Source organism: Corylus avellana, chromosome 10, assembly GCF_965113065.1.
Source record: "Corylus avellana chromosome 10, dhCorAvel1.hap1.2, whole genome shotgun sequence".
NCBI classification, from domain to species: domain Eukaryota; kingdom Viridiplantae; phylum Streptophyta; class Magnoliopsida; order Fagales; family Betulaceae; genus Corylus; species Corylus avellana.
In genome coordinates this window covers 5,516,430-5,526,705 of record NC_142499.1, presented here as the reverse complement: position 1 = coordinate 5,526,705, position 10,276 = coordinate 5,516,430, and the positions used below count along the sequence as shown (strand labels likewise).

Here is a 10,276-nt window from a genome sequence, read left to right as displayed (position 1 = left end):
TCTTTTTATGTAATGAGACTCCACATTCTTATTGAGACGCCAGATTTATTTGGTTGGTGAAACATCAATCGCTTGTCTTTATTTTGTTCTTGATCCCTGCAAATTGTGGATCAACTATAACCTAGAATCAGACCCAATTGTGGAATGCCAACTACATCGTCCTCCATTGAAACAATCTTTCACCGCCAAACATTATCTACTTATATAGCTTGAAAGAGCCCGGTTGGCGGGGATAATGATCAGGTTTGGGAGCTTAAAAGCATATGTAATGGTCTTGTTTTATTGTATCACCGTACGGTAAACATGTAGACTACTGCAGTATGATTGTGGTTTTCCTCGTTTAATATGTTTAGACTTCGACGATTTTCCAAAACTCAGTTTGGTTTATTGTTGTGGGTTTAAAGTCATCTTCACATTGTGCCTACTTTTGTTTATTGCCCTGCCGAGTTGTGCTAGATGTTCAAGTCATTTTGGAAAGTACCCAATAGGTAGAAAAAAACACAAAATTGAAAAGAAAAATATATATAGAACCGCCAAACAGCTTTCTATTTTCTTCCCAAGTGGAAAGAGTTGTCCAAATGCATTGAGCACTGTTTTAAGTTTTCATAAACTATTGGAAACAGTTTGACTAAAAAACGAAAAACAACCACCAATTTGCGAAACAATCCCGAGAAAATTGAATTTGAGATGATGGTACAGAAAATATTTTCCCCAACGTAACAAGAAACCAACGGAAAACTACCAAAGAATACTAAAAAGGCAAATAAACAAGACCAATTATTAAAAAAAAAAAAAAAAAAAAAAAAAAAAAAAAAAAAAAAAAAACCTCTCACAAAAAATAAAACAAAAAATGTAAGAGAAGCTAACATGCTATAGGTGCAATGGCGGAAAAGAGTTGTTGAGTTCCTTTGTGGGATTATGGGCCTTCGTCACATGAGAGGGCTGAGACTAAAAAGCGTAGGGATGGATGGGGGAGAGAATGGATGACAAACAAATTTCTAAGAAGCATAAGCCCCACATTCACCTTAAATTAGCATGTCTGTCGTTGACTAATATATTTCACCTGCATAAAATTCTGGAAACTGAGGAATAACATTTTATGACAAAATGAAAGCAACCCTTGAGGAATATATTTGTCAGACCTCAATAACAGATAACATTCTCCTTCAATTTGCTGACTCGAATGAAAATGTCCACATCCACCTAAATCCCATCTGCATCAGAACAAGATACAGACCAAACCCAAAACCCTTTGAACTTGATATGTAATACAACCCTATTCATTGACTTGGTCTAAGCTTACGCTACATGGAGTTGGCTACAATCGTGTTTGAGGTTTCTTTAGCTGAAAAGAAATCGATTTGACAATACAAAAAACATAATATGAATTGATATCAAAACTTCATTGCAACATTACGAAACTCCACAAATTTGAGTAAGTTTACTATGGACCCAGGATGGAATCACATCAGAAAAATAAATTAAAATCGATAGGTATGGATAATCAAAAACGGATATCTTAACCCAAAACAATAATTTTGCCGTTGGTATGGATAATCAAAATGACAAGGACATTATATAAAGACAGAAGTATCCATACAAAATAAAACATATAGCTAAAGTAGGCATGAAGACATCCGAACCAAAACTTAATTAAACAGTCAAATACCCAAAAGGAATCAAACTATCCCTCGAAAGAAATAGAAAACATCTAGCTCAAGCATCAAGCCTCTCAGGCTCCTCCAAAATTAACTTACCAACTGGTTTTGCCAACAGGTCTGTATGATCTTGGAATGGAGACTTTGTAAAGCGAGTTTCCCTCCAAAAGTCAGGTGTAAGAAACCCGTAAGTCTTCAGCAGACACTCAAAAGTTGCCTGTAGAAGGAGAGAAAAACAAGTAAATAAACACAATGGTCAACGAGTAAACCATACATCAAATAACCAGCAATGCTCATTAGAGAGAAAAACCCTATTAATAACAAAATAACAAGTACCTGAAAAGGGTAAAATTTAACATGGAGCAGAACCAAGGTTCAAACATTATCAATTCTATAACTTTACAGCCCTATCTAAAAAACCATATACTTTGAATTTTTAGATTCAGTCCATTTCAACAAAGGGAGCTAAGGAGCCACTTCCCAAAATTTATTTTAGAGAACTTGAGAATCCATAATCAGAGACGGATCTAAGAAAACCTATACAACTTCACGAACAACACATTGGCAGATACAAGATACAGACCAAACCCCGTTAAACTTAATAAGTAATACATGGTGAATGAATAGTATTATCTTGTTTTTCATGTTCTCTCCCCCTGTCATTGTCTCATTTTGAAGCTTACGCTTCATGGAGTTGGCTACCCTCGTGTTTGATGTTTCTTTAGTTAATAATAAAGCGTTTTGACAATACAAGAAACATAATTTGATTTGATATCTTCATTGAAACTTTACGAAACTCCAGAAATTTGACTATATCTTACTATGGAATCACAAAATCCAATGCAGTCACGTACAATAAAAATTAGAATGAACTGAAATTATAGGTGAGACCCTCTCAACGCCCGCCACAAACCATGACTCATGAAGATTAAGCAAAAAACAGATTAAGCATGAGAGCAAACCAACCTTCACGAAGTTTCCAAGAGTCTTAGTGGAGCCTCTGGATGAGGTAAACACGTCATCGATCCCAGCAAACTGGAGGACCTTCTTGGGAACCCTGGCGGCCACAATTCCAGCTCCACGTGGCGCAGGCACCATGCGGACCGTGACGGAGCCGCACTTACCAGTGACCTTACACGGCACAGTATGGGGCTTGCCGATCTTGTTCCCCCAGTAACCCCTCCTTACGGGGATCACAGAGAGCTTGGCCAGTATAATGGCGCCACGAATGGCGGTTGCCACTTCTTTACTGCATTTCACGCCGAGCCCGACGTGGCCGTTGTTGTCGCCGACGACGACGAAGGCCTTGAATCGGGTGCGCTGACCGGCCCGTGTCTGCTTCTGGACTGGCATGATCTTCATGACCTCGTCCTTGAGGCCAGGGCAGAGCTGGTCGACAATTTGATGCTCCTTGATGGGCAGCGAGTGCAGGTAGATCTGTTCCAACGACTTTATCTTATCGGCCTTCACAAGACGCCCCAGCTTCGTCACCGGCACCCATTTTTCCTCCTCGTCACGGCGTGGCCTGCGCCGGCCTCCGCGGCCGCGGTCTCCCCTCGAGCGACCACCACCGAAGCCTCGGCCGAATCCACCACGGTCACCTCCACCGCGCTCAGCCATCGTTGTCCTTGTAGAAAGGTGCGAGAGAGAGGCCTAGGCTTAGAGAGCGAGAAAGAGCGCACTCGCTGGGAGATAACAGCAATCGGACGGTTACACGGATGAGAGATATTTATACGAGGAGAGTAAAGGGCTAGGGTTTTGGGGATGGATTTGGGTAATGACTGATGATTTTGGGCTGAATAGCTTGTTTTTGGACTAGGAATACCCAAAATCGCCCGAAAAGTCATTCTCTTTGGGCTCTCACCTGTCTTTTCGATCTACCCCAGGATTTTTGAGAGGTCCTTAAGGGGCCATTTGCCCTGGTAGGTGTTCGGACAACCCAAGACATTCCTAGTCATGAATGAATCCTCTTAGAATTGTCTAGTCGAAAGTATGAAAGAATGACGAAATAGACAAGAAGCATAAACCATTTATGCCTTGTAAATGTAAAATTAGTTATTGAAGTTGGCCTAAATTATAAATTATAAGGGTATAAAAAATAATTTATAGATCCTCAAGATAGGCCAAAATAACAGTTTATTCCCTGAAATCAATTATCGTTAAGTAACTTAACAGAATCCATAACTTTGTTACGTCATACCCAATAAAAACGCAACACATATTATTATTAATTTTTTTACTTTTATATATATGTAAGCCCATTTGTATGAAAGAATAAAAGAGATGAAAGAATTTCTTTTTTTAAAAAAAAATAATAATAAATAAATAAAAATAAGGCTTAAGAAATTTCTAGCATTAGGCACTTAGGTTGTATTAGGGACTTCTTTTTTATCATTTAGAGGTTCAAAAAAGGTTATGTCCCAAATTTGATGTTATTGAAGATTAATTTGGAGGGATTAAGATCAAAGAATGGCTCAGAATGGAATAAAAGTTTACATATTATTTAATTAATATTTTAATATCTTTTCACGTGTATGTTTAACTCTTATTCAATAAGTAAAATTTAACACGTCGAATATTTAATTTAATGGGAGATGAATTACAAGAAGATGGTTTGAACTACGAACCTCACCTCTAATTCAAATTTAATCATCAATTATTTTAAAAGTTTAACCTTGATTTGGCCTCACATTTAAAGAGGGTGTTAGAATATTAGTTTAAATAATTACGTATGCTATTTTTTAAGATAAATAATTAGTAATTTAACAAAGACATATAAAATTACTTTTTTTTTTTATTTCTTTTCAAGAAAAAAGTGAGGGCTATAAAAAGGAATAATAGAAAATGAAAAATAAAGTGCTATATATATATATATTAGATTGGCAAGCAAGGGTACTTGTAATCGATCAATTAAGTTAGTTGGCCTTTAACAAGCTTAATTGGATCAATGGGCTTTTCTTATAATAAGTCAATTTTAATGGGCCATTTACTTTGAAATTCTAATGGTAATTATGTTAAGGTTTTGGGCTTTGTTGTAAGTTAGTAAGGGAGTTGAGTAGAGACTAGAGTCGTATAAGAGAAGTGCTAGAAAGTCAAACAAATAAATTCAGAAAAAATTTTCAAATTGACGTGGCAAGGGTTCATTTGTTTGGCTCTCTAGCACTTCACGTCAGTTTTAAAAAAATTTCTAGGTTCATTTGTTTGGCTATCTAACACTTCTCGTCATATAAATTTATTGAAGAAAATCAGTGAAGGTATCGAGAAGTATTATCCCATAAAATTCTATCTGAGTTCATTTTCAATATTCATTTTTTTCCGCTGCGAGTGAATATTGGATTTTTCTATAAGGATACACATTCCACTTTCTTTTTATAAGCAAATTGAGAAAGGGTTATATTATATAAATCAAAACACCAAAAAAATAAAAAAAGAGTCTTTATTGGATTTTGCCTAAAAAAAAAAAAAAAACGAAGAAAGGCAACCATTGTTGCCAAATGAATTCCATCCTATTCTATTTTCCTTATTATTGGATAACTTTCTTGGATTAGGTTCAACTTATAAATTGCTTGATAATATTATACTTTAAACTGCATGTCTACAATCAAGTTCTCTTAGATAACCTAAGACTGAAAACTATATATGTCGTCTTAATAATGTTTCAAAGAATAGTTTCTTTGTACTTTAGAAATCTTTTAAACATATGAACATTGAATTTTAATAATAAAATAACTTTTTTTTATAGGTAATATATATATATAATATTATTATTTTGATTTTTTGTTGGATTAGTTGATAATACTCTATACTTGCCAAATGCAGAAGCCTATTGTGGTCCTTCAAGTTTTAACACCAGAGCAGACCCAGACCCAGATCAGAGCCTCTTTCAAAAAAGCTAGCTTCCCATTTCCGCGCCTATATGCAAATCTCCAAATACCCAAAACCCCACTCCTTTCCCTTCGAATAGAACAACAAAACCCTCTGTGCGAGTGTGTAAAGAGCGAGCAATGGAAGAAGAAGACCAACAGAAGGTCTCAGATCTGATCAAGGAGCTAGTCCTACGCTTGCTCTCCCAGAACCCCACCTCCGATTCGCACCCCATTGACCCCAACTCCCCCGATTTCCGCAACTCTCTACGCTACGCGTTTCGCATACTCTCCAGCCGAATGACGCCCTCAGTCGCGCCCGACGCCGCCGCCATCGGCGAGTCCATCAAGCGCCGCCTCGCCACTCAAGGTAAGTCCTCTGAAGCCCTCACTCTCGCTGACCTTTGCACCAAATTCGCCTCCAAAACAGGCCCTGGTAGCGTCAATAACAAGTGGGCCGTCCTATATTTACTCAAAATCATTGCCGAGGACCGAAAAGCCGCGAGGAACCAGTTGGATTCTTCGGCTTTGTTGCCCAATTTGGCGTTCAACGACGCCGATTCGGGTCACGACTCGAGGGTTTCGCGTAGTTTAGGGAGCAAAGAAAAGGGTTGGAGAAATGGGGTTTTGTTGGTCTCGAAAGACCCAGAAAATCGGCGTGAGATTGCGTTTAGGGAGTTCGTGAACTTGGTTAAAGAAGAGAATGAGGTGTGTGAAGAGGTATTGGTGAGAGATGTGTTGTATGCTTGTCAGGGAATTGATGGAAAGTATGTCAAATTCGATAAAAATGCTGATGGATATGTTATACCGGATTTGGTTAAGGTTCCAAGAGCGACCCGGATTATTGTCCGGAAGCTTTGTGAATTGGGCTGGTTGTTTAGGAAGGTTAAAGGGTATATCTCGGAGTGTATGGATCGGTTTCCGGCTGAGGATGTGGGAACCGTTGGGCAGGCCTTTTGTGCTGCATTGCAAGACGAGCTTTCGGAGTACTATAAGTTGTTGGCAGTGCTTGAAGCACAGTCGATGAATCCTATTCCATTGGTTTCTGAGAAGGTTAGCTCGGAGAATTATCTATCATTGAGGAGATTATCGGTATGGTTTGCAGAGCCGATGGTGAAAATGAGGCTCATGGCTGTTTTGGTTGATAAGTGTAGGGTTTTGAGGGGTGGGGCAATGGCTGGGGCTATTCATTTGCATGCTCAGCATGGTGATCCGCTGGTGCACGAGTTCATGAAGCGTTTGCTCCGGCGGGTTTGCTCTCCACTTTTTGAGATGGTGAGGAGTTGGGTTTTGGAAGGGGAGTTGGAAGATATTTTTGCTGAATTTTTTGTTGTGGGTCAGCCAGTGAAAGCCGAGTCTCTTTGGAGAGATGGTTACAGGCTCCACGCTGGGATGCTTCCTTCTTTTATTTCACAATCTCTTGCTCAGCGCATTTTAAGGACTGGTAAGTCCATAAATTTTCTTCGTGTTTGTTGTGAGGATCATGGTTGGGCTGATGCTGCAACAGAAGCTGCTGCTGCCGCTGGGACCACAACAAGAAGAGGGAGCCTGGGGTATGGTGAGACCGAAGCCCTTGAGTCTTTGATCGATGGAGCAGCAAAGAGGATTGATAAGCATTTGTTGGATGTTATGTACAAGCGGTATAAGTTCAAAGAACATTGTCTTGCAATTAAGCGATATTTACTGCTTGGACAAGGGGATTTTGTTCAGTATCTAATGGATATTGTTGGGCCAGAGCTCTCAGAGCCTGCGAACACCATTAGTACTTTTAAACTAGCTGGCTTGCTGGAAACTGCAATCCGGTCTTCTAATGCTCAATATGATGATCCTGACATACTGGATCGTTTGAGGGTTAAGATGATGCCACATGGAACAGGAGATAGAGGCTGGGATGTATTCTCATTGGAATATGATGCAAGAGTTCCACTGGATACCGTGTTTACGGAGTCTGTTATGGCAAGGTATTTAAAAATTTTTAATTTCCTGTGGAAGCTTAGGCGGGTGGAGCATGCACTTATTGGTGCCTGGAAGACGATGAAACCAAATTGTATTACTTCTCATTCCTTTACTAAGCTGCAACGTGCAGTTAAGTTGCAGTTGCTTTCATCATTGAGGCGATGCCAGGTTCTTTGGGATGACATGAATCATTTTGTTACAAACTTGCAGTATTATATAATGTTTGAAGTCTTGGAGGTATCATGGTCAAATTTTTCAAGTGAAATGGAAGTAGCAAAGGATCTTGATGATCTACTTGCTGCACACGAGAAGTATCTCCATTCAATTATTGAGAAATCCCTCCTTGGAGAACGTTCCCAGACCCTTTGCAAGTCACTCTTTGTCTTGTTTGATCTTATATTGCGATTCCGAAGTCATGCTGATCGATTATATGAAGGGATTTATGAGTTGCAAGCAAGGTATTGTTTTTTCTGCATTATCATTCTTATATTTGTGGCTAAAATAATGTTTACTATTTTAAGAATTTCATCTGGCTAAGCTAGTATATATGGGATCGCATGTTTGCCGCAGAACTATGGAATCCTCTTTACCCTCTCGAGACAAGAGGAAATCACAGAGGCAATTAAGTGATAAAGTGTCAGAGCCTGGGTCCTGGATAGGTGATGGCAGGAAAGCCCTCACACAACGTGCTGGTGAATTATTTCGAAATATGGGACAAGATTTGGATGCAATTGCAAAGGAATATTCATCACTGCTTGAGGGCTTCCTTTCTCAGTTGCCTGTGCAGCAACATGTCGATCTGAAGTTCCTTTTGTTCCGGCTTGACTTCACTGAATTTTATAGCCGGTCTAGTCCTAGTTTATAGGAAAGAGGTCAACACATTGTTCAAGGAAATTTTCTACAATCAACGCATGAAGAAAGTTCTTCAATTTGCAATTTCCCCTGGCCATGTGACTGAACAATCATGCAGGGGCAGCTAACCTCAGGACGTAGCAGTTCATATCTAGTTGCTTGAACTTAGGTATGGGAACTCTTAGCTCCCTTTTGTTTTTGTAATTGTGTAAAGGTTCAAAATATCTTTTGGGGTTCTGATGCAGGTATATTTTAATTTTCAGATGGTGGTTGCTTTTTTTCTGATGGCTTGTGTGGAAGGTAAATTGACTTGAAGGTATATATATCAGGGTGTGAAATGTGGTAGTGTACACGTTTTGTGTTTGATATCGGGGTGATTTGCTTTTGGTGATTTCTTGCGGCTTCTGCAAGCTGTGCATCCAGAGCTGGGACACTTGTACCATAAAATTTCTATTGGCTGAATGATAAGCAATGTGTGGCTGTGTGGCTCTCAATTGTTTTGTATCTTCCTTTACTTTTTGTGGCTGTGTGGCTCTCAATTGTTTTGCATCTTCCTTTACTTCTTCTTTTCAATTACTCTCTCTTCTTGTTCCTTTAGATTGTTGTGTTGTGGCATAGAAACAAACCATGGCTTTTTCATAACCTTTGTGCTTGCCATGTGATGCTGTATATGTTCTCATCGTGGAGGTGGATCTTTGGAGTTCTCATTATATGAAGAAATTGACAATTAGTGCAGTTTATAAGTGTGTGCCTGTTAAATGGTATTAAGGGAGGGGATTACAATTTTATTTGGAGCCAAGTGGATGGTATTGCAGAGTGGAAGAGATGTGTTATTGCTTTGTATATTTAACTTTATGCTTTATAGAGTAATTACCTTGGCCTCGCCATGAGAACTTGGGGATGGAAATAGGGCCTCTGTTCATGCTGTTGAGGGTATTTCTTTTTTCTTGTAGATACTGTTGGTCAAGGCCTGGCTAGTTAAGTTCTCTCATATATGTTTATATGGAACCAGTGTGGCTTGGAGAATGCTAGCAAATTTAACAAGAAATATATTGATAGAATGGTCTTTAAAGATCAACTTGGCCACGCCAGTTGGTCAAAATTGGAAACAGGTTCTGCTGTCTTTAATTTTTTCCACAGACTGAGAATGCTAGTATATTTTAACTCATTCTAATTTCTTAGGTACTCATCTGAACTGCATATATTACGTACCGGCTAGAACTGCAGCCCATTTCTACCTGGTTAGTTTGCTTCATGAGTAATGTTATACGACTATCATATAATTAAAATGATGTGGCAGTAAAAATCAGCTTTTGGATCAATAAAAGCCTGTAAAAAGAAAAATAGAGGGCTAATTTTTACAGTCATGCAATTTTAGTTGTATGACAGTCGTATAGTAGTGTATTAAATATCATTTCTTTTACTTTATAACTCAACTTTTACCTATCTTGAAGTATTCTCACATTGGTATTCAGATTGCTCGTTTGTTTCTTTTCGGAAACGTATGTTTGACGATTTTTACCTTTATTTGAAGCATGTGTATGTTCATGTAGTTTAGTCTTGAATGGAGTTATCCAAAACAGAGATTGGGATTGATATGATGCCAGTAGATACGTTTCTGATGGGAACAAAGAAAGTAGAAGGGATTTTGCGACATTGTTGGGGGTCATTAGATCACCCACATCACTAAAATCTGAATTGTTGGGTTCTGAGATCAAGTGGTTGTATTTGCTTTTAGCTTCATTCTATAATGGCTTCTCATTCTGCGAGGAACCCATGTGTAAAACTTGTTCATCTTAAACAAAATTGTTCACTGGAGTTCTTGCAAAATGGGGATGAATATTTTTTTCTTTTTTCGAATTAATTTAACTCTTGAAAAGTCGCTAGATATGAAACTTTGAATATGTAGAGATGTTTTCTTTATTCCTAATAAGATGACACAGTAAC

General features: G+C 38.6%; 2 protein-coding genes across 2 annotated transcripts; one reads left to right on the top strand and one right to left on the bottom strand.

Annotated features, from left to right (window-relative positions):
• Window positions 1–1,499: 1,499 nt before the first annotated feature.
• On the bottom strand, window positions 1,500–3,378 carry LOC132162190 (uncharacterized). Its single transcript, XM_059572456.2, has 2 exons — window positions 2,625–3,378; window positions 1,500–1,875 (listed from the first exon to the last, which is right to left on the bottom strand). Exons 1-2 carry the CDS (start codon window positions 3,276–3,278, stop codon window positions 1,717–1,719), a joined length of 813 nt encoding a protein of 270 aa, XP_059428439.1. The 5' UTR covers window positions 3,279–3,378; the 3' UTR covers window positions 1,500–1,716.
• Window positions 3,379–5,502: 2,124 nt separating this feature from the next.
• On the top strand, window positions 5,503–8,888 carry SPC98 (spindle pole body component 98). The gene is made up of 3 exons (XM_059607586.2): window positions 5,503–7,935; window positions 8,048–8,498; window positions 8,593–8,888. Exons 1-2 carry the CDS (start codon window positions 5,663–5,665, stop codon window positions 8,340–8,342), a joined length of 2,568 nt encoding a protein of 855 aa, XP_059463569.2. The 5' UTR covers window positions 5,503–5,662; the 3' UTR covers window positions 8,343–8,498; window positions 8,593–8,888.
• Window positions 8,889–10,276: the final 1,388 nt, after the last annotated feature.